Source organism: Rhagoletis zephyria, unplaced genomic scaffold, assembly GCF_001687245.7.
Source record: "Rhagoletis zephyria isolate East Lansing unplaced genomic scaffold, Rhagoletis_zephyria_1.1 Rzeph_scaffold_00003, whole genome shotgun sequence".
Lineage (NCBI taxonomy): Eukaryota > Metazoa > Arthropoda > Insecta > Diptera > Tephritidae > Rhagoletis > Rhagoletis zephyria.
In genome coordinates, this window is record NW_016157087.1 from 936,662 (window position 1) to 961,471 (window position 24,810).

At 37.1% G+C, this 24,810-nt stretch overlaps 1 protein-coding gene across 2 annotated transcripts in view; it reads right to left on the reverse strand.

The window, feature by feature from the left end:
* Positions 1-20,182, reverse strand: part of uex (metal transporter uex) — a 132,621-nt gene extending 112,439 nt beyond the window's left edge. For both annotated transcript variants that reach the window (XM_017624873.1, XM_017624810.1), the window contains exon 1: positions 19,561-20,182. In XM_017624873.1, the coding sequence (XP_017480362.1) occupies positions 19,561-20,054 (494 nt within the window). In that variant the 5' untranslated portion in view covers positions 20,055-20,182. The remainder of the gene's footprint in view (positions 1-19,560) is intronic.
* Positions 20,183-24,810: the final 4,628 nt, after the last annotated feature.

Sequence of the window (24,810 nt, forward strand, 5' to 3'; positions counted from 1 at the left end):
GTTGTAAAATAACTCTTATCCAGCAACGTAAAAAATAAACGTTGGGAAATAACTCTTACCGGCAACGGAAAAAATATTTCTCCTGCATAACAGTTATCAGGCAACGTAAAAAATAAACGTTGGGTTATAACTCTTTTCGGCGAAATAAAAAATATTTCTCATCTAATAACTGTTATGAAGCAACGTTTTTGCTATAAAACTTATAACTGTTATGTCCCTGAAAATAATAATTATTCTTGAGTTTTATTTTTTTGGAAATAATTATAATTTGACTTTTATTTTTACGATCACAAATAATGATCATTCTATGATTTTTATTTTTTCGCTCAGAGATAATCATTATTTTTGAGTTTTGTTTATTGTTTTTTTATTTATAAAATTGAAAAGGCCATTCAAACGCTACCTACTAAAATTTTGACCTAAAAAGCTTGGGACTTTTCTACCTCTGAAAAGCTTTTGCTTGTATAGCGTTTGAGTTTTTTAAATAATCATTATTCTTATGTGAAAAAATAAAACTCAATAAAAATTACATACTGTCCTTGAGCGAAAAATAAAAATCATAAAATAATCATTATTTTTGATAGAGAAAATAAAAACCAATTAAAAATAAGTTCCTTGGAGGAAAAAAATAAAACTCTATTATTAATTATTATTTTTAATCTTTATTGATTAAACTCGAAAAATAAAAATCGTTGCAAATTCCAGTAGGACGTATGAACTAGAGATGCCAGATCGAAATATAAATAATCGATTTTTGAATCGATTCGAATCGCAATAAAAATAATCGATGCTGGAAGAAATCGGCAAAAATTAAATCTATCTCCCATGATCGTTTCATATATTTGGTCAAATAACGTATTTTACTTAATTTTTATAAGAAAACAAAATACAGCGATCTTGCCAAACTATTATTGTAATTTTTAAAGCATACATCGTTACCTGAAGGTGAAAAAATGAAGGTGAATGCACTATCTGTCATTCTGCGTCAAAAACTGAATTAAAAAAAATTTCAACTTGGCCCCATTTCACCTTTAGGTAGCGTCATACATTTTTCGTAACGGATCCAATGGCTGCATTTTTTTGTATATGAGCAACAAAAGAACGCTCAACTCGGGTAAAATTTCCTTTTAGCTACTTAAGCAACCCTGTTGGCAAGAAACATGTGATTAGTTTAACGGGACTTAGACACAAAAAACAATAGAAATTAGTAATTATGCGAGGTATTTGCGTAATATATATACTTATTTAAAATATAAATCATGTACAGTCGTGTCTCTATACAGCGAACGCCCGCTATAGTGAACACCTCGATATAGTGAACACCGAAATATTTACACAGAGTACTCTAAATAGTGAACAATCGAAAGCCCCTAAATAGTGAACAAAATTTTAAAAGCAACAGCAAGCATAAATTGACAAAAAAAATACCAAATTTAACCGGAAATGAAAGCGGTTATTCCCTGAAATTTACCATTTTATGTTTATTACTAGAAAAGCTGCTACTATTTGATGCTAATGTTTATTTGGTTCTTGTCGAGTTCCAACCGCTTGTGAGTGAATGTGCGCTGTTTTATGTGCTTTTTTAGTTTTTGTGTGCTAATAAATTTAGCATTGAAATAATTTTTAAGTGTTATCATGTCTGCGAGGAAATTCCTTTCGTTGAAGCAAAAATCTTAAATTGTTGAAAAAATCGGAAATTTATGGTGTAACTGCAGACATCTTCATAGAATGGTTTCACCATTGCTTCGTCCCTCAAGTACATGAGTAATACATTTAAAATTCCTAACAGCTTTACCGAGTATTTTTTCGTTTTTAATTGTTATTAGGTTCAAAATTCTTAGCTACAAAAGGGTTTACCAACTAAAGCTATCCTATTGCTTGATAACGCCCCTAGCCATCCGCCAGAAGATGAACTTAAAACTGCTGATGGCTCAATATTCGTGGTTTACATGCCTCCAAATTTAACGCCTTTTATTCAGCCTGTGGATTAAAATGTGAATCGCTTAACTAAGCTGTACTACAAAAAAAAACATCTGCTGTTATTAGCTGTAGGAAAAGATGACATCACACAATTTTTAAAAACTTTAACTTTTAAAGATGATGTATCATTTTTAATGCTTGCTTGGAATCGAAATGTGAGCTGAGCTTACTTCGCCAAAAAATATTGCAGGAAAAATATAAAGAAATCGATGATATACAGGGTCTGCTGCAAGTTGTAATACCGGAGGTAATTTTATTGACCCTATTGACATTCACCTGTCCATTTCGTTTTTATGTACTTTAATTATTTTAGGAAACCTACACTGAAAATGATATCTAAAATTAAAATACAATCGAAGACGACGAACCAATTGATTTAGAGAAAGATGCCGAGGATACTGCAGAAGCTGGTGATGATGGCCAAGGCGAAGGACAGATCGGAAATCCTATAAAAGCCACTGAAACTATTAAAAACTGACTATGCTGGCATAATAGTATTGAGAACTCTACGTGAAAAAGCGGTCCAAAAGTCAATTTCCTCATGCATGAAGCAAACATCTATTCGCGAATTCTTTCAATAAACATTCATATGTCCATTTATATTTTCCTAAATATACACTTATTCCAAAGATCTGTTGCACTTACAAACACAAACATGAATTTTGAGCAAACAAAAACAAGTTTTTGAACAAAATAAGTCAACCTTAATATAGTGAACAACCTGGATGCTATGAACAGGCCATGCAAAAATTAGTTCACTATATCCAGACACGACTGTATATGCGAAAACAAAAATTTTCCTCTCCACTTTCCCGTTAACAATTCACAATAGAGCAGTTTTTTCACTTACCAACACTATCCTTCCGGCCGCGTATTTTTTAACCGACCTTGCTGAAATCGGATAAATAGCCGAGTTTGTGTTGTTGCTTTGCATGTATTTCGTCATTTAAGCGAGTGTTCTTTTGTAGCTCATTTGCAAAAGAATGCATCTAATATCCAGATTTATTCAAAAGCTATCAAGTAGCTAACATTGTTTTTCAATACTTTGTAAAGAAAAACAAAATGACGAAAAAATGTATGCCAATGTATCTAATGGTAAAAGCGTTTCTTTTTCACTTATGTGCATTATTTCGGAAAAGAATTACATTTGCAGTCCGGAGTTGCGATAGGTCGTTCATACAATTTTGTTCGCAAAGCTGTAATTTCGCCAAAAATGACACTTTGCGATGTTTCAAGAATCGCACTAATTAACATTTTTATGAACGTAAATTGTTGTCATTTAATGCCTAGTGGAAATTCGTCATTAAGGAAATGTTAAAATTTTTTTGATCACAAATGAGTATGTAAAACAATACTTCCAAATTAACCACTATTTTAAAAAGTGTATAATAAATACAACGGAGCTTACGTATATACATACACATGTAGATTTTTTTGCAATACGGACGCTTTTTAGTTTTTTTTGTTTTCGTTGACTCTATATTTACTCTTTTTAGAAAAGATTTGATGCAAAACTGCATACGTACTGAAATTTTTTCTAAAAAGAGTAAACAAGGAGTGCAAAATTTTTATTAAAATTTCCACAAAATTTGAAATTCCGATTTTTGGATTGTTGTTGTAGTATTAGCCATAATGTTATGTTATGCGTTATTTCCAAGAGGTTTCCAGGAGCCCTTTAGTCGGAGGAGAAAGAGAGGCAGGTATTGAAATTTTTGGTCTTTGCTCTCTCAAGGTAGAAGGGGGGTGGAGAGTCAAGCCCCATTATTTTTTTTTACCAGCCTCCAATTCAAATTTCTTAAAAATTTTATAGATTTTCTGAGGTATAACGTAGATCAATACGTATCAATTGAGAAAAAATCGAATGTCGATTCTCGAATTTTTTTAATCGATTCACGGATCGAAACGGAACTAAAAAATCGAATCAGAAGGGCTCGATTAATCGATCTTCGATTTAATCGATTTATAAACGGCATCTTTAGTACGAACACAGATACGTGAGTAAGTATAGTTAAATTAAAAAGTTGAGAATTCAATATATCTCAATTTGAAAGTAAAGAAAAATTCCATATTTGAGATGCATTTGGGAACTAATGTTTGAGACTTCAGAAAGACTGATTCTCAAATGCATCTCTAATTGAGATTGAACAAAAATGTTTATTGGGTTTTATTTATAAGGCTATTCCTAGTTTTTATATAAAATTAGTGTCTCCATTTGTTTCTTCACTAATGTCATTTTGCAAATCTATACCTGCTGTAAATATGTGTACAAACCCTGCAGCAAAATTTAGAGACAGTCTGGCAAAGCGCTAGCTCCGCCCTACAAATTTCAGAACTGTCTCTGAACTACTGCAAAGGGGATGCAGGGCTGGCCGGTTGAAACTCATATGTTGCTAGTTGCGCTGTCACCAATGTTACTCATCCCAGTCATGTGAAAGCTGACAAAAGAGGCACAAATGTACTATACTATATTTTTTAGACCCTAAAACTAATAGCAAACTGTTTTCGTTTATTTAGTATGTATGTAATTCTCTAGTTTATGGGGCAACTGCTAAAATATTTCCAAAAAAGTCGTTATTGGTAACATTAATGTCATTTTCATACATATATACGTACGTATAAAATTTTATGCAAAATATAACCATAAATTCAGTTAGGCTACACTTAACAGCAAAAGTATGCGTACACCATTTTTTTAAATATTCACTATATATTGAGAGTTGAAATTTGTTTGTTATTATTTTGTAAAAATTTTGATCATGCTTAAAACAAAATCATATAAACCGTGTTTTCAAACTTCATACAAATCAAAGGAAAGTTTAATGATTTTTAATCAAAATTTTCGATCTATTAATCATTAAAAAAAAAAAGTGGTAAACAATCTCGCTTTGAAATGGGGGTGCTATTGATATGACCGATACTGTACATACGTAAATATATCACTGATCACCCGAAATGTGTAGTTATGCAGTGATTTTTTTTTTAATTTCCAATGTTTTTCATTTTAAATATTTTTCGTTAAGTTTTTATTTAAGTATGTCTCATATTCCATAAACCAATTAAATTTAAATTCCTAACTGTGCTGCAAACTGTAAAACGGTCTTCAAGTTTCAAACTTTTTAATCAGAGTTTTTTTTTATAAATATTTCGAGTATTCAGTCTTGTAGCCCATCAAATTTTGGTGTAGTAAAGTTTAGCCTTGCATGTTAAACGAAAATAATTAAATAGGAGAATACCTTCAAGAGCGTGCGTAAAGAGTTATGAAAAATCAGCGCGATAAATTGTACTAAAATTTAATGGGCTATAGAACTGCATACTTATAACTCCGATTTAAAATATTGAAATTTTTATAACAGTTTCTAGAATTCTACTAAATTTCCAACACAGTTAGAAACGTGAATTTATATGTTTAATAAACATTGTTTATGTTATAATACTTATGAGCCATCATTAAATAAAAAATTTACGAAAACTATTTAGCATGAAAACCATTGTGAATATTCAAAATTCTATGTATTCTTATTAGATGCCGGAGAGTCTATGTATTACATTTTAATACATTTAATACAATTTGACGCTGAGTTATCACAAATTACCATTCAATATATCACAGTTTTTCTAGTTTTATCACACAACTTCGTTTAGATTTGTAGTATCACAGAAATAGCCATAAGTAACAAGTATAAATTATTTTTAAGAATAACGGTTTTAGAAAATGAAGAAATAACTGACACTAATTTTAAGCACAATCCTCAAAAAGTAAATTAGTGGTAAAAAATAGCTCTTTAATCAAAAAATTAAGTATTTTTTTACAAAAATGTGCGTACTTATTTAATTACAGTATTTAAAAAAAAGGCTCTATACTATACTTCTTAGAACCAGCTCAAAACTAACCACATTTGTTCTAGCCCAGAGGTGACCCTTTTTGAACTATCTAGGAACTGTTGTTATATGCACTGTCTCAGAACCATCTAAGCCAGAGTCAGTTCAGAACAAGTTCAAAAGTTCTGCAGAGAGCGACAATTGTCACTTCGTAGGACATTTCCACTTTAAAAAAGACAGTTGAAAGCATTGAGTTGGGGCTAGATGAAGAACCAGTGCCGTCCCTTTTCAGGCTAGCTCGGCGCAAGTTCTGAACCAGTTTGATTTGCTGCAGGGAGTGTTTGTTCATTTTTACATATACATATGTAAATCCATACGTACATACATATATGCATATAAAATAGAGTCCGAGGTCTTAGAAACCAAAAGCACAGTTGCCAACTTGGTGCTTTTTGAAAATTAAAACGCAAAAAAAAATGAGTTAGTGCCTAGTGCCCTTTTTAGTGCTTTTTTTCTGAACCCAAATTTATCATAGATAGTAAAAACATAAAATTATTTGAAATATTTAAAGCTGTGGCGGCACTGAATTTACAAGAATCTACACATTTAAATGTACTAAAATGCAACCACGATTGATAAAAAGCTGAAGTTGCAAACACACGTTCTTGTTAAATTGTATTCGCGTTGAAAATGCTGAAACGGTGGTAAGTTGAGTATTTCTTTTATATTGATTGATTACACAGTTTGACAAATTTTGAATTTTTTACCACCTAAGTAAAACACATCATATCTTGTAGATATTTTGGTGCTGAATCCAAATACGGCCACAGAATTGCNAACGTTGTTTTTATGTGGTATTAAATATAAATCAGATACATTTTAAAGCAGCAGATTTTATAAATGCACCGGGAGGTACAGGAAAGGCACGTTTGATGCCAAGTGCTGTTACTATGACTCTTATGCCGGAAAGTTCCTCCAACAACACTGCAACTCATAAATCAAAGACAGAAAACAACAAACAAATTAACAAATTTTAACTAAAGAAAATAAATAAATAAAATTAAACTTCAAATTTACTTAAAAACGTCAACCCGTAAAATGTAATTTTTTTATTTTTTTTCTTACACACCATGATTCAATAATAAAAAGGTTTTGTAATAAAACAGTCTTCTCGCTCTCACACATAAAATCGGCTCCTTTAAAGCGCAAACAGTCAAACGCTACGTCGTGGACTAACTGAGCTTTTACTTGTGCAGAATGTTGCTCACTCTACAGTTTCTAGTTATATTAGTAGTAAAACCAAAAATTCTTCATACTAAATATTCGTTGGCATCACCTTCGTTTGCGAAAATTTCTGGAACGAGTCTAGAATAGGGACCGTTTAGCTATAAAATTACCAAAAGTGCCGATTGATAGAACTTTTTACGCTGATTTCAACGATACCAAATTTATTTGGCGCAGGTAATAAACAATGAAGATATAAGAGGTTTATTTGCTTTGTTTACTTATATTTTTTATTATCACTTAATTCTTAAAACCCAAAAGTAGATCATGATAAAATATGTATATCGAATTAAAGATAATAGCTTGTACTTTCTAAATAATATAAATTTCTTCACCATTAATCATGCAGTTTTTTTTCACAAAAGGTTATTTCATGAAAAAATAACATATGTTCGTTTTTTAGTGGTTTTGGTATAAATATATAAAAAATTATTTTAATTATGTGTAATGAGCGTAAAAAGTTCTATTGATCTGCATTTTTTGTTTTTGCATAGCTGAACGGTCGGTATTCTAGATTTGTTCCAGGAAATGACGAATAACTTGAATTAAAAATCTATTTTTTTACGTATTGCTTAGTATTTTCATTAAAACACCAAATATATTGCAAATTCACATATAATTAAAAATACACATTTTACTTCTAATTGTATACTTTGCGCACTTTCTTAGTACCTTTCTACTACCGTTTTCGCATAAGGCGATCACATTCTTCCCCTTTCTCCTACTTCCAAAATACAAATCTAGATAAAGGAGAGTCAAATTTTAACTGTCATAAATTACAGAACCTTTTGTTATTGAATCATGCTTACACACGCTCATTTTTATTTTTACTCTCCCGAAAACTTTGATTTTTGTAGGTTTGACGTCAAATTGGCTTCTACCTGTTTTTATTGTACCATGCTTCGATTGGGGTGATTAAAAATTTTCGAGTCTTTTAATATGCTTGTTAAGTCAAGTTTATCACGCAGTTCCTTAGCCTCTTCTATAAAATCATCGTGGAAAACTAAGTGTTGTATACTTTTATAATTTGAAAAAAATTATTTGAAGGGAAAAAGTCGCCAATGGCGATTTCCTAGATTTTTAATTTAAAAAGAAAAAATCCCAAAATTGGCGCCAAATCGCCAAGTCCCTCCCCTCCAAAAATTTCGGCTCTCTTGAACTCTCCACTGACGATGTTATGAATGGTATACGACAACTTAAACTATCGATGCAAACGGATGTTGACGGTCTTTCATCAGTTTTATTCAAAAACTGTTCTGCCCTCGTCTATCCTTTAAAATTAATTTCTAATAAGTCACTTGTACCTGGCCCTTTGATTGATGTGTGGAAATTAGCTACAATCACACTATAACTATAGGCCAATATCGAAATTGTCCACTATCTCCTAACTCTTTGAGTGCATCATGAAGAATAAGCTCTATTTTTCTGTTAGGCATCTTATTTTCCCTAATCAACATGGGTTCGTGACTGGACGTTCTACTACTTCGAACCTAGCAGATTTCAGTGAGTACTGTATTTCTTCATTACAAAAGGGTATTCATTCAGGTCGACTCAATTTACACCGATTTCTCAAAAGAATTCGACAAAGTGTCCCATAATATACTTATCCACAAGTTATCTCTGTTTGGTTTTCATTCGTGTATTATTAACTGGTTTAAGTCCAATCTGTGTAATAGGCAATGTGTTGTCATGCTATATAATGTCTCGTCGGCTACATCTGGTGTCCCTCAAGGGGGCATTCTGGGTCCACTTCTCTTCCTATTATTCATTAATGACATTGGCAATTGCTTGTCATTTGTCAATTACATGTTATATGCTGATGATCTTAAGATATATCACACCATCGCTAATGTAGTAGGTGATATGCACAAGCTCCAGCGGGATATTGACTGTCTGTATACTTGGCGCGTAAACAATCGTTTAAGCCTCAATATTTCGAAGTGTTTTCAGATTTCTTTCTCAAGTCATCTAATACGTATAGTTATTCATATAACATTTCGGTGATTGCCTTGAATGTTGTTGTTGAAACTAAGGATCTAGGTGTTATCTTCGACTTCAAGCTAACTTTCAAAAGACACATAAATTCAATTATTGCGAAATCTTTTTCAATGCTGGGTTTTGTTCGTCGACATGCCTCTGAATTTTCAAACCCCTATATGCTGAAGCTTTTATATACATTGAAAGCCGCTAAGTACCTAGCCCGCTTAAGTAACCAAGATTTTTGGGCACCGTGAATATTTTAATGTAATCTTAAGTACCTCCCCGCTTATTTACCCAACCCGCGTAAGAACCTAAATTTTTCGTACCCCATTTACCATTTCACTTATAATTTTCCCCTTTTAAGTGCTCCCGCAACACGTTCGGCAAAAAATTCTAAAAAATCAACGGTAATTTTTAGCCACTTGAAACTTGCACATTATTACACTAAAATTGAATGGGCTATAAACGCTTCTGAGAAAATTGAATTGAAATTTTGATGAAATTTTAATTTGGCAACATCGAGGTTTTTGTTCAAAATTTGAGAATTTAGGCTATTTAGCCTTTCACTTTGTAAATTTTCGCTTGGGAATAAATTCCATCATATAAAAAATGTAAAAATTAAGTTAATTTTTTTCTATATTTTACTTGATTATAATAAATTATAACGTTTTTATCCCTTTAGGGGGTTGAGATCAAAAATTACTTATGTATAAATGAGGCATGATTCAATTATAAAAGGTTTGATCAGGGCATGAATCACGTAGCTTTGAAACGATAGTCGTTCAAACGATACTGACAAAACGATGTTGTCAAAACACTGATTTATGCCTTTGTGTTGGTTGTTGTTGTTGTTGTAGCGGCTACAACAACCCCGCCCAGATCGGCTGATATCTCAGTCGTTGTCGTCGAGATCCACTAACGGCAGCCCCAAGAAGCGTGCAGCCTCTATGGGGTCAGTCCATAGGGATGACGCCGTTAGGGTTGTGGGGTTTTCCGGGCATGCGAAGAGTTGTTTCGAGTCGTGTGGCGTGTGGGGTCTCTCCGCATGCCGGACATTCGTTCGGCACATCCGCATTTAACCTAGACAGGTAGGAATTTAGCCTGCTGCAGTAGCCAGAACGAAGTTGGGCTATTGTTGTTCTTCTGGTCTCCCGAGGCAGATGGAGCTCCGTCATGTAGATGTCCGGTGTTTGTGTGCCTAGAACGGCATTCACAGGTCTTGAGTCTACATAACTCGAGACTGCGTCCCTGTGAATGCCGTTCAGGGCCTGTCTATGAGCTGACGGGTCCAGAGGTTGCTTAATGAACCTCTGGACTTCGTCCGTCAGTTCATATAGATGCCTCATGTCAGGAGGCGAGGGCTCCTCTGCAAGCAGCTGTCTATTTGGGTGGCCACATCTGTGGCTCCCAACAAGAAACTGCTTGCAGAGCATCGTGTTGTGCTCCCTAATTGGGAGCATTTTTCCCTCATCGTGGAGGTGGTGTTCTGGTGTAATCAGGAGGTATCCTGTCGCTGTNGAATTAAAAATCCATTATTTTACGTATTGCTTAGTATTTTCATTAAAACACCAAATATATTGCAAATTCACATATAATTAAAAATACACATTTTACTTCTAATTGTATACTTTGCGCACTTTCTTAGTACCTTTCTACTACCGTTTTCGCATAAGGCGATCACATTCTTCCCCTTTCTCCTACTTCCAAAATACAAATCTAGATAAAGGAGAGTCAAATTTTAACTGTCATAAATTACAGAACCTTTTGTTATTGAATCATGCTTACACACGCTCATTTTTATTTTTACTCTCCCGAAAACTTTGATTTTTGTAGGTTTGACGTCAAATTGGCTTCTACCTGTTTTTATTGTACCATGCTTCGATTGGGGTGATTAAAAATTTTCGAGTCTTTTAATATGCTTGTTAAGTCAAGTTTATCACGCAGTTCCTTAGCCTCTTCTATAAAATCATCGTGGAAAACTAAGTGTTGTATACTTTTATAATTTGAAAAAAATTATTTGAAGGGAAAAAGTCGCCAATGGCGATTTCCTAGATTTTTAATTTAAAAAGAAAAAATCCCAAAATTGGCGCCAAATCGCCAAGTCCCTCCCCTCCAAAAATTTCGGCTCTCTTGAACTCTCCACTGACGATGTTATGAATGGTATACGACAACTTAAACTATCGATGCAAACGGATGTTGACGGTCTTTCATCAGTTTTATTCAAAAACTGTTCTGCCCTCGTCTATCCTTTAAAATTAATTTCTAATAAGTCACTTGTACCTGGCCCTTTGATTGATGTGTGGAAATTAGCTACAATCACACTATAACTATAGGCCAATATCGAAATTGTCCACTATCTCCTAACTCTTTGAGTGCATCATGAAGAATAAGCTCTATTTTTCTGTTAGGCATCTTATTTTCCCTAATCAACATGGGTTCGTGACTGGACGTTCTACTACTTCGAACCTAGCAGATTTCAGTGAGTACTGTATTTCTTCATTACAAAAGGGTATTCATTCAGGTCGACTCAATTTACACCGATTTCTCAAAAGAATTCGACAAAGTGTCCCATAATATACTTATCCACAAGTTATCTCTGTTTGGTTTTCATTCGTGTATTATTAACTGGTTTAAGTCCAATCTGTGTAATAGGCAATGTGTTGTCATGCTATATAATGTCTCGTCGGCTACATCTGGTGTCCCTCAAGGGGGCATTCTGGGTCCACTTCTCTTCCTATTATTCATTAATGACATTGGCAATTGCTTGTCATTTGTCAATTACATGTTATATGCTGATGATCTTAAGATATATCACACCATCGCTAATGTAGTAGGTGATATGCACAAGCTCCAGCGGGATATTGACTGTCTGTATACTTGGCGCGTAAACAATCGTTTAAGCCTCAATATTTCGAAGTGTTTTCAGATTTCTTTCTCAAGTCATCTAATACGTATAGTTATTCATATAACATTTCGGTGATTGCCTTGAATGTTGTTGTTGAAACTAAGGATCTAGGTGTTATCTTCGACTTCAAGCTAACTTTCAAAAGACACATAAATTCAATTATTGCGAAATCTTTTTCAATGCTGGGTTTTGTTCGTCGACATGCCTCTGAATTTTCAAACCCCTATATGCTGAAGCTTTTATATACATTGAAAGCCGCTAAGTACCTAGCCCGCTTAAGTAACCAAGATTTTTGGGCACCGTGAATATTTTAATGTAATCTTAAGTACCTCCCCGCTTATTTACCCAACCCGCGTAAGAACCTAAATTTTTCGTACCCCATTTACCATTTCACTTATAATTTTCCCCTTTTAAGTGCTCCCGCAACACGTTCGGCAAAAAATTCTAAAAAATCAACGGTAATTTTTAGCCACTTGAAACTTGCACATTATTACACTAAAATTGAATGGGCTATAAACGCTTCTGAGAAAATTGAATTGAAATTTTGATGAAATTTTAATTTGGCAACATCGAGGTTTTTGTTCAAAATTTGAGAATTTAGGCTATTTAGCCTTTCACTTTGTAAATTTTCGCTTGGGAATAAATTCCATCATATAAAAAATGTAAAAATTAAGTTAATTTTTTTCTATATTTTACTTGATTATAATAAATTATAACGTTTTTATCCCTTTAGGGGGTTGAGATCAAAAATTACTTATGTATAAATGAGGCATGATTCAATTATAAAAGGTTTGATCAGGGCATGAATCACGTAGCTTTGAAACGATAGTCGTTCAAACGATACTGACAAAACGATGTTGTCAAAACACTGATTTATGCCTTTGTGTTGGTTGTTGTTGTTGTTGTAGCGGCTACAACAACCCCGCCCAGATCGGCTGATATCTCAGTCGTTGTCGTCGAGATCCACTAACGGCAGCCCCAAGAAGCGTGCAGCCTCTATGGGGTCAGTCCATAGGGATGACGCCGTTAGGGTTGTGGGGTTTTCCGGGCATGCGAAGAGTTGTTTCGAGTCGTGTGGCGTGTGGGGTCTCTCCGCATGCCGGACATTCGTTCGGCACATCCGCATTTAACCTAGACAGGTAGGAATTTAGCCTGCTGCAGTAGCCAGAACGAAGTTGGGCTATTGTTGTTCTTCTGGTCTCCCGAGGCAGATGGAGCTCCGTCATGTAGATGTCCGGTGTTTGTGTGCCTAGAACGGCATTCACAGGTCTTGAGTCTACATAACTCGAGACTGCGTCCCTGTGAATGCCGTTCAGGGCCTGTCTATGAGCTGACGGGTCCAGAGGTTGCTTAATGAACCTCTGGACTTCGTCCGTCAGTTCATATAGATGCCTCATGTCAGGAGGCGAGGGCTCCTCTGCAAGCAGCTGTCTATTTGGGTGGCCACATCTGTGGCTCCCAACAAGAAACTGCTTGCAGAGCATCGTGTTGTGCTCCCTAATTGGGAGCATTTTTCCCTCATCGTGGAGGTGGTGTTCTGGTGTAATCAGGAGGTATCCTGTCGCTGTCCTGAGTGCTGTATTTTGTACCGTCTGCAGCTTCGTCCACTGCGTCCTACTAGTCCCCGGTGACCACACTGGTGCTGCGTAGTTTACGACCGGCCGGCCTATAGCCTTGTATGTTGCCAGCAACGTTTCTTTGTCTTTGCCCCAAGTACTGCCGGCTAGCGACTTGAGGACCTTGTTGCGGCTCTGTACTTTATTGACAATAGCGGTTGAGTGCGCAGAGAAGGAGAGCAGGCTGTCGAATGTTACTCCGAGTATTTTGGGGTTATTCACCGTCGGAATTGGTGTGTCATCGACGTGAATCCCCAGCGGTAGCCTGACCTCCTTCGTCCAGGTTGTGAACAGGGTCGCGGAGGATTTCGTAGGGGAGAGGGCTAGACACTTTGCAGTGAAGAAGCGAGAAAGTTCGGAGAGATAGCCGTTTACTTTCGAACACAGGTCATCAATTCCATTCCCAGTCGCCATGATCGAGCAATCGTCGGCATAAGAGACAATCGAGACTCCCTCTGGTGGTTGAGGGAGCTTTGAAATGTAAAAGTTAAACAGTAGCGGGGAAAGGACACCACCCTGTGGAACCCCCTGTTTTATTTTTCTAAGTTTGCTCGATTTGTCTCTAAACATTACCGACGAGTGTCGACCACTCAGATAATTTGCCGACCACCGTTTGAGCCTCTGTGGGAGAGAGGAGGCCTCTATATCTTCTAGTAGCGTGGAATGGCAGACGGTGTCAAACGCCTTTGACAAGTCCAACGCTACTAGAATCGTTCTCTCACAGGGACGGTTACGGTTAAGGCCACGAGTTATCTGAGTGTTTATGGCGTTAAGTGCTGTTGTTGTACTGTGCACTTTACGGAAACCATGCTGATGCTTCGCTGGGGTCAGGTGGTTTGTGAAGTACGGGAGTAGCAAGGCCTCGAGTGTCTTCGCTACCGGGGAAAGGAGTGTTATCGGACGATACGAATCTCCTTTGTTGGCAGGTTTCCCCGGTTTGAGCAGTGGGACCACTCTCCCCACCTTCCAGATGTCTGGGATGATGAGAGTGGCCATTGACAAATTGAGGACCTCCGTTAGGTACGCTACCCCCGCAGGACCCAAATTTTTCAGCATCAGCATGCATATTCCGTCGGGACCCATGGCTTTGGAGGCTTTCGCCTTCCCGATGGCCACCTGAACTTCACCGCAAGTGAAAGCAAGGGGGGCACAGGTTGTTGGCAGTTTGTGCAGCCTTCTGGTCACTCGACGCTTGGCTTTGTCCACCGGAGGATGCAGTATGAACTGCCGGCTAAAATAGCTCGCGCATCGCTCCGGGTCCGACGAAGCATGGTCGCCGAAGGAAATTTCGACTCTGTCGTCGTGCTTCGTCGGATTGGACAGCGACCTCACGGTTGACCAAAGCTTGCTCACACCAGAGGTGAAGTTACAAGTCTTCAGATGCTCCTCCCACTTCTTCCGCTTATGTACGTTTACTAGTTGCCGAATCTCCGCGTTGAGATCCCTGATACGGGGATCTCCGGGATCGGCCTGACGAAGGCTATCACGCTCATCGGCTAGAACAGCCGCTTCGGCAGGGAAGTTTGGACGTGGGTCCGTTATACATCCTGCCGGTATGAAGCGAGTTGCAGCAGCAGTGACAGCCCTGCGGAACTTACGTTCACCGAGATGGACGTCGGTTGGTGTGGGAAGCGCAGTGAAGGTGTTTTCAGTAAACTCCACGTAACCTTTCCAATCAGTTTTAGAGAAGTTGATACAGGTCCGGTGTTTAGCGGAGGCAAAGTCGGTTGGTTTATCTGTCGAGATGACTATGGGTAGATGGTCTGATGCTAAAGTCAGCATAGGTCGCCATGTTATGCTGTTTATCAGACCAGCGCTGACTATGGTGATGTCTGGCGAGCTGCTGCAGTTACCCATAATCCTGGTGGGTGCGTCGTCGTTCATTGTGCAGAATGTCGAATCGTCTATCTGCTCAGCCAATTCTGTTCCCCTACGATCGTTTGACAGGCTTGAATGCCAAATATCGTGATGGGCATACGGTTTTCACCTCTGAGGAGCGCACCTATATCAGGGTGATATCCTGCCGGGCAGCAGGTGACAGGGGGTATGTATATGTTAAATATTTCGAGCTCGACATCGCCTGACCGGATAGCAATGCCCTGACATTCTAGGGTGGTATCCCTGCGGTCGATGTCTACTTCGATAAGACGATGTGGTGCGTGATGAACGCTAAGCCACCACCATTATCTCGCTCGCGATCTCGACGGTGCATGTTGTACCCGGCACAATTCAACAATGTTGAATTGCTGTGCAGCATCGTCTCTTGGACCGCAGCTATCAATATACCATGCCGACACATAAAGACGGTTATCTCCTCAATCTTGCTCTGTAGCCCGTTACAGTTAAATTGAAGGAGCTTCATGTGGTTCAGGAGACGTGTTGTGATGTGGGGTGTAAGGGATGTGTGTGTTCTTACTGCCGTTGGCTGTGTGCGCTGCTGTCATGGTTGCCGCCCTGTGGTGGTGGCGGAAGGCGTCGCAGTTGCGGTCTGCGACCGAGCAGCGCAACACGGGGCCTCGAAGTTCCTCGTCCAGTCTCGCGTGTGACGCAGACCTGAGCATGCCCTAAAAAGGCACCAGCCAAGGCAGGTGTTGCACTTGACTGATGTCACATTACGGAATATCCTGGTCTGACATACCGTACAGATTGTAGGAGGAACCAGGAGTTGTTGGCGGCGGCGTGTGGGTGGTGGTGCGGCTGTGTGTGTTCTATGGTCTGTCGTGGCTGTGGTATGGTCTGTGGAGTTATTATGTTATTGTGCTGTGGTGACTGTGTGAGGCTGCTCTGGTGGACTGAGGTTTGCCGTGGTGGCTGCTCTGTTTGAGCAGCAAGGGGCCACATACAACGTGGTCCACTGCCGATGAGTCCGTAGTCCTGAGCAGACTCTGAGGTGACACCACCCCTCGCAAGCATTGCACTTGACAGAGGTGGAGTTGTGGTGTAGTCGTCTCTGGCATACAGTAGGTGTAGCTTTCTGGCCCTGGGTTTGACTCGATGCCAGCCCTGAGTAGGAGAAAACGTAGCGAATGTAGGCCTATGGACGAACAACTTCTGAGATACTTCGCCGACCTAAACGGGGTTAGATCGCCGAAACAACAGCCCTTGGTCGGGTAAAACCCCCCCGAGTCATTCCGGTACGTAGAACCGGCTGTCGTGGGAATGTCTTTGTGTTGGTGTTACGTGTTACTGTTACTGTTACGTGAAGCAAAACTGGAATCGAGTTGACGATATCGCACAAACGATCAAACAATTTTTGATTTCTATGAAGCAAGACAATCTCGACACGATATCGTTCAGACGATTGTCGTCATACGTGATTCATGCCCAGAAAACAGTTTTCTCGCTCCTGTAAATGAGGTACGTTTTTAAACATCTTTTAAATATTATTAAGATTTTTGCTGGCTTATGAATAATTGCTTAATTTTACCTTTTTACGCGCCAAATAAATGTAGGTTTGCAATTCGCAAAAACATCGATGTTAGCAGCTCATATAAAAACATCGATGCATCGATGTTTCTCCTGCTCTAGTAAACAGACAAAACTTTGATTTTCAGACACAAAAACTGCTTTCGAAAGCCACTTGACATGCAAGGTGTAACTGCTCCTGCATCCTCTGTTGGAAATTCTTTAATTTGGCAGACCTTTGAAAACGACTTGCACTTGCCACGTCTAACAGCTACTTAACAGCTACTTATAATTTGCTGGTGCAGTCCGAGAATGTTGAAATCATTTCTCGAAAGCGATTCCAATAATTTGAGTTGCTATTACACTTTTAATTTTTTTTATAAAGGATCACACTTTTCTTAAATTTACTTTTATTATTCAATATTAACTAATTCTATAAAAAAAAATTATGTTGTACACCATCAACTGCTGCTTACAAAGCTATATGGTCACTTTTGTTTCGCTTATTACGTCTTTATTTACCACATGTACACGTTGGCAAAGGATGACACTTGACAAAAGAAAGGTGTTCTGTGCAAACCGTGTAGAGCCCCTCTTCTTTGGCAACACAGAAAAAAACATTCTACTGACAAAGGAGAATTATCTCTTTTATGTTTGCTTGATTTTTCAAAAGCGTTTGACTCAGTTGACCTTTCCCTGCTTTGCTCCAAGCTCGAATTTTATTTCGGTTTTGGTGAATCAGCTTCATGAAGAGCTACTTAAATTGCCGGTCTCAACGAGTGAAAATTGGGTCTGTAACCTCGCAGATTAAATCCTTGAAATGTGGTGCTCCCCAAGGATCTATCTTAGGTCCTTTGCTATTTAGTATCTTTGTAAATGACATTTTCTTAACGTGTAACTTTGCAACAATGCATGCGTATGCTGACGATATTCAGCTTTATTTATCTTGTTCCTTTGATGACATAGATACGGTTGCGGCTAATTTAAACAATGATATAGACTCTATCTCCCGCTGGACCACTCAAAACTGACTCTGCCTAAATCCAAAGAAATCATATGTTTTACCCGTGCATAAGAGAAAATTTAATTATGATATCATTCCAGCTCTCCGTTTAAACAATTGTTCTTAAAAGCTGGTCAGTAAAGTTACTAACTTGGGATTTGTCATCAACTCCTCTCTTAGCTGTATAGATCATACTAACTCTGTTGTAAACAAAGTTTATGGGACTCTTAGGTACCTCAGGCAATCTGCATCTTTCACTCCAGTTAGTACTAGGCATAAACTTGCCCTACAATTAATCTTACCGATAATTACATACTCTGAGTTGGTATATAGTATGCTTGACTCTAATTCTGCTCCCAAAATTGGCATTCAATTTAATTATGTTACCCGGTATGTGTATGGATTACAGAAATTTGACCATACATCTCAGACTACCTAAAAGCCAGGAACTGCATTTTCGTCTATAAACTTATACATATGAGAACCCCACGTTATCTGTATGACAAACTTATTTTTCCAAAGTCGGAACGTTCTTCTGACTTAATTCTGCCCTCATACAACTTTAAAAACTCTGCCAGACTGTTTTTCATTAACGCTATTCGTATTTGGAATTCTATTCCTCATGCCGTTAAAACCAAATTCAACAAAAGCAACTTTAAAAGTTCCCTCCATATATATTTCTCGTCTACATAGTTGATGAACCTTCTTAATATTTAAGTTTTTATCTAGTCCATAATTTTTAGTTTGTACATCTTTTGTTTTATTTCCTGCATTAATAGTATTAATATTACCTCTAAATCTGTTAAGTTACATATATTGCTGTTGTACTTCAAAAGACTAAGTGTTATTGTACTAATTTTAAATAAAGAATAAGGGTTATAAACCCTAAGCGGCCCTACTCTAGTTCCGCAACACGGAAAGGCTCAAGTTAGTGCCTTCATCTACTCGGAAACAAGCGAAAACGCAAGTAAAAATTGTGATTTTTGCTCATTTTTGTAAGGGCTCCCTGGGGCCTCGGCAGTTGGGAGTTACGTTTTTGAAAACTGCAGTTCATGGCTCCCTAAAATGGGGTGTGGGAAGTGCAACGCCCCCTCTCCTCCGCAGCACGCACACAACGATCAGCCATAAAGGAAAGTTTCTCCGGACTTTCAGGCTGTTTACACGGGAAAGTAGTTTCGATTTCGCATTTGGGCAGCAAAAGACTTGGAAAAAGTGCTTGGATTGCCATGTCTAACAGCACTATAGCTTCTATCGATGCCTTAAATATTAAAACCAAAGATCAAATGCCTAACGTTCTGTAAACGAACGTAATCCTAAAACTAATAGAGGAATATTAATTAATTTAAAAAAATAATTATAACGAATTTGTCAACAAACGATAAAATAATTATATTTCATTATTGGCAATGCGCCAAGTGACATGCGCACAAGTAGCATCTCGTTTTGGTGTTTGCTTAATAGGAATGAATCTTGCAACATTAAATTAAATGGGATAACATTTATTATTTTGATTTCAATGCAACCATTCTATACATAATTGTTTACAATATAAATATACATCCACTTACTTAAGTTGTGCTGAATCTGAGTATTGCGCCACAGATGCATTGCTCTTGCTTTCGCTAGGAACATTTTCGATAATTCTAGGTACCAGATCGCCCCCTGATGTTTCTAATGATCCACTCAATAAACCACTTTTACTTTTGATTTCTGCACAGATGCCAAAAGAAAAGCATTCATATATAGCAATTATAGATAACACGAGTATAGGAAGGCTTTGCACTTTTGAATGCACACGGGAACGATTGGATGCACTGTGATTGCTACGTCGAGATTGAAGTGCATCCGGGCAACATAATAAATGATGAAGCATTGATTTTTCACTTTTTTCAAGCGGCAGTATGGATGGCAACAAGAGCGTTGGGGCTAATGGAGCGCCTGAAGATGATAAACAACGTACCGATGACTGTTTATTTGTATCACTGGACGTGTCTTTTTGCAAACAATGTTTATTTCTAGTCCGTATCTGGCTTTTGTATGACTTTTTCCTTTCTAATTGCATTTTAGTTTTCGTATTTAATAAATAACTTTTTTGTTTAATTCACTATACCACTTTGCAACCAAAAACCCAGAGAAATATTGCCCGATGCACAACACTTAACGAACAATTTTCAACTGTCAAAGTTAATGGCTTTCCATTGCTTTTCTTGCTATTTATGTCACTTTTCACACCGCATGGTTGCATTTTGGATAGTGCCGAAACAGAGGATTTGGATGGCGAATTGAGCCCTCTGTGATAATATGCCCTGCCAGACTACTAAAGACACAATTGACGGTATTCACACCATCTAAAGAATTTCCAATCGTGCAGATACCTTTTGGGTACGGTCGGTTACGGTTGACTTTAGTGTACATCGACAGGTGTGTGTTTTAGCAAAACTATAACGAATTTTCTCATGAAACTTTACGAAGATGCTAAGAAACAGATATGTTTACATAAATTCTCCCTATTTTCACTTTTTTAATACTATATTTAAGTAATTTGTTATTTAAATTTTTTGCACTTCCATTAGCATATTCTCATATAAAAAGTGCTGCTATCACTTGTACTTGCATAAGTGCACGATCTTTTTAAAGTTCACGTATGATTTGTTTACAATAAATACATTTGGGGTGTTCACAGTTCGTTCCAAATAGTGTCTGAAAATGTAGACGTCTACATTTTAAGACGTTTTCTAACCGTAAAATCTGTGGTGTTGTTGTTTCCCATACAAAATTGGAAAACGACGCCGTCTACATTTTGTCACACTCAAAGGTATGTTTTTTACGCGTCTACATTTTGCNAAATCAGCGAAAGAGAAATATGAATTATTAGTGAAAAATCAGTTTAAATTGTGTCAATTTGCAATTTGTGAGTGATTTTTGAGTTGAGGACTGCGTAAAAACTAATACTATGAAGTGCTGTGTGTTAAATTGCGACAGCCGTCAAGATGCAGGAAGCCTAGATGCAAGTGTAGCGCTGGGACGAGTCGCTGCATTTTGTGTACATAGGGCACGGCAAAGTTGTTCCCGAAATGTTTCTCTATTATTATTTTAAAAGCATTTCCTCACAATGATTTTGTTTCTGCTCCACGCAGCCTCCATTAGCAAGTTAACTAATAAATCCCGCAGAGATGCTGCTGCAGTTTTCTGTAGCAGCCTCAATTGCAAAGCAATGGAGTGCACTAAAACGTTTGCTGAAGCAGCCTCAATTGCAAAGCAATGGAGTGCACTAAAATGTTCACTGTTCTCTAATAGATTCGGTGATAAATGCAATATTTTTGCATTTAGCAAAATTAAAACACGTTCTTCGCTGTAAAGTAAACAGCTTTGGCAGTTTCAACTCGTTCTTCTTTTCGCTATATTCTTTGTTTACTTGTGGTACACAAATGTCAACGCCCAGGACGGCGCAATCTTGTATTCTATCATTCTTGGCTCATTCTCTTTCTCTCGCTGTTCGCAGTGTTCATCCAACTTGACGTTTCTCTTTGTGGAACCAAGGCGCATCCATACAAGGTGGTGTTGATTGCATATAAGTAAAAGTCCCGTGTATTTTGTTATTGCTTTTTGGTACAGGAGGATGTCAAAACGAAAGGGAATAGGAGATAATTTTCATCATTTTCTTTTGTTAACATCCTAAAGTTGCGCCGCTTCGTCTTGGATGACATTCTCCTGTGCTAGTGTAGAGACAAAAATATCCAATCAGCTGATCAATCAACACCACCTTGTATTGATGCGCCTTGTGTGGAACATTCTACGTCATTCGTCGAACATTCTGCCTATTTCTCGTAGTTCGCTACGCGTTGCCGCAGTATACGCCACAATATAAAACGCGTTTAACCATTTCACTACTTTTCTTCAACAAAGTAAAGAAGCAAACAAATGAAAATGGCTGTATTACCCAAGGCATATTCAAAAAGGTAGAAGTGACAATTCAGTTGAGCTCTCTCATAGCTGACTGTAATGTCAAAAAATGTAAACAAAGAAATTAACCCTTTGTTATGCATTTACCATATTTGATAAAACACAACGGCCCGCAGCTATAGTCAAAATAAAGTCGACTCCTAAAGTTAAAAGCAGCTTATTGACATAACTTTCAATGGGATATCTGTCAAAAGAAGCGGCTTTTATCTTAAGAGTCGACTTTATTTTGACTATAACTGCGGGCTAATATCTTTGAAATGAAAGTTTTTTTATACATGAAAATTTTTAAAATCTCATTAGAATCAGCTTAATTTTAGGTATTGCACTTTCGTTTTAATGTAAACGTGGAAATGCATACTTACACAAAATTACATACTAAGTGAAGCACACTTATTTATAAATCCATTTTGGCAATTTTCTTGCTTTTACTAGCCCAATATTTTTAAGCATTTACTTTTTTATTCAAATACTTAATTTTAAAGTATATTAGACATTTAAAAAAAGGTTTGATTATTCTAAATTTACATGAGAACTTAACTTCAATAATTCAGCTATTAATTTTTTGCAATTCGAAATTTCCTTTCCATTAAATTTATTAAAAATTAATTTCAGTTTCTTTATGTCAACAACGAATTCCGGTTTAGGTTTTATTAGACCACCATTTGAAGTTTGGTCTATCGATGTATGTATATGAGTGGCAGATTTTCTCTTCATATTCGGTATAATAATTCCTGCACCTGGGAACAAACGCGTCCGCTTAGAAATACCCGGCTGCGATGGGCAACAAATAAAGTCACTGGCACTAAAATGGTCTTCGCGCACACGGGAAGAGTCTCCTAATGAAGCATTGATACTTCGGAGTTTTACAATAACGCACAAGTTTGTTGTCCTTGCTCACAAACACAACATACCGCCCGTAATTCCTTTTCATTTTATTATGTATTTAAAATCAGTCGCACAGCTCACAATTGAAAATTTATATTAAAAATAAATATAATTTTGAATAGTATAGGGTTAAGAGTTGACATTTTAGTCGCAGTTCAAAAGAGAGAAATGTCGAAATACAAGATCACGCCTTCTTCTTAGTAGCCCGTAATAATCGCATTTAGGAAAAAAATTGGACGACTTTGACATTAGCCGTTTATTAACATTTGTTCGTTGTTTAAAATTTGGTGGTGACTTTTTACTGCAATTTTCTTAATTTTCGCTTGTGACAACCTGTGCACACATAAGGTAAAGAATAATTTAACCCAACGGCATGATTTATAGAAGAATTTGCATAGTAAAAATGATTATTCATGCGTTCAACAATTACGCGTTTTTTTTTTGTTCTCTTCGTTGTTTACTTCTTAAAGGCCTGTATGCAGCTCTCAAGAAACGCAAAAACTCCATATAAAATGACGTATNTGCTCACAAACACAACATACCGCCCGTAATTCCTTTTTATTTTATCATGTATTTAAAATCAGTCGCACAGCTCACAATTGAAAATTTATATTAAAAATAAATATAATTTTGAATAGTATAGGGTTAAGAGTTGACATTTTAGTCGCAGTTCAAAAGAGAGAAATGTCGAAATACAAGATCACGCCTTCTTCTTAGTAGCCCGTAATAATCGCATTTAGGAAAAAAATTGGACGACTTTGACATTAGCCGTTTATTAACATTTGTTCGTTGTTTAAAATTTGGTGGTGACTTTTTACTGCAATTTTCTTAATTTTCGCTTGTGACAACCTGTGCACACATAAGGTAAAGAATAATTTAACCCAACGGCATGATTTATAGAAGAATTTGCATAGTAAAAATGATTATTCATGCGTTCAACAATTACGCGTTTTTTTTTTGTTCTCTTCGTTGTTTACTTCTTAAAGGCCTGTATGCAGCTCTCAAGAAACGCAAAAACTCCATATAAAATGACGTATAAGAAATGGCTAAGAAATTTTCTTGAGTCAAATTTCCTTAAGGCAGTACGCAGTTCTTCAGAAATTTACTAGGCTTTCTACTACGGTTATCTTAAGTTTTTTGTGAAAAAAGAGCACAAGGCAACCCTGGTTTGCAACAGAAATATATGACCGTTCTATTATTTCTTGAGGAAAGAGTGAGGTAACAGGCTGTGAAGTACCAAAAATGTCAAAATTCCTTGGACACACACGCGAAATAATGGCAATTTTTTCTTGACCGTTTTCTTGAGAGCTGCATACAGGGCTTAAGGCCAGTATGCAGCTCTCAAAAAAAGCAAGAACTCCATATAAAATAACGTACAAGAAATGGCTAAAGGCCTGTATGCACCTCTCAAGAAAAGCAAAAACTCCATATAAAATTACGTACAAGAAATGGCAAAGAAATTTTCTTGAGTCAAATTTCCTTTAAGGCCTGTATGCAGCTCTTAAGAAAAGCAAAAACTCCATATAAAATGACGTACAAGAAATGGCTAAGACATTTTCTTGAGCCAAATTTCCTTACGGCAGTACGCAGTTCTTAAGAAATTTACTACGCTTTCTATTACGGTTTTCTAAAGTTTTTTTGTGAAAAAGAGCACAAGGCAACCCAGGTTTGCAACAGAAATATATGCCCCTTCCATTATTTCTTGAGGAAAGAGTGAGGCAACAGGCTGTGAAGTATCAAAAATGTGAAAATTCCTTGGACACACACGCGAAATAATGGCATTTTTTTCTTGACCGTTTTCTTGAGAGCTGCATACAGGACTTAAGGCCAGTATTCAGCTATCAAGAAAAGCAAAAACTCCATATAAAATGACGTACAAGAAATGGCTAAAGGCCTGTATGCAGCTCTCAAGAAAAGCAAAAACTCCATATAAAATGACGTACAAGAAATGGCTAAGAAATTTTCTTGAG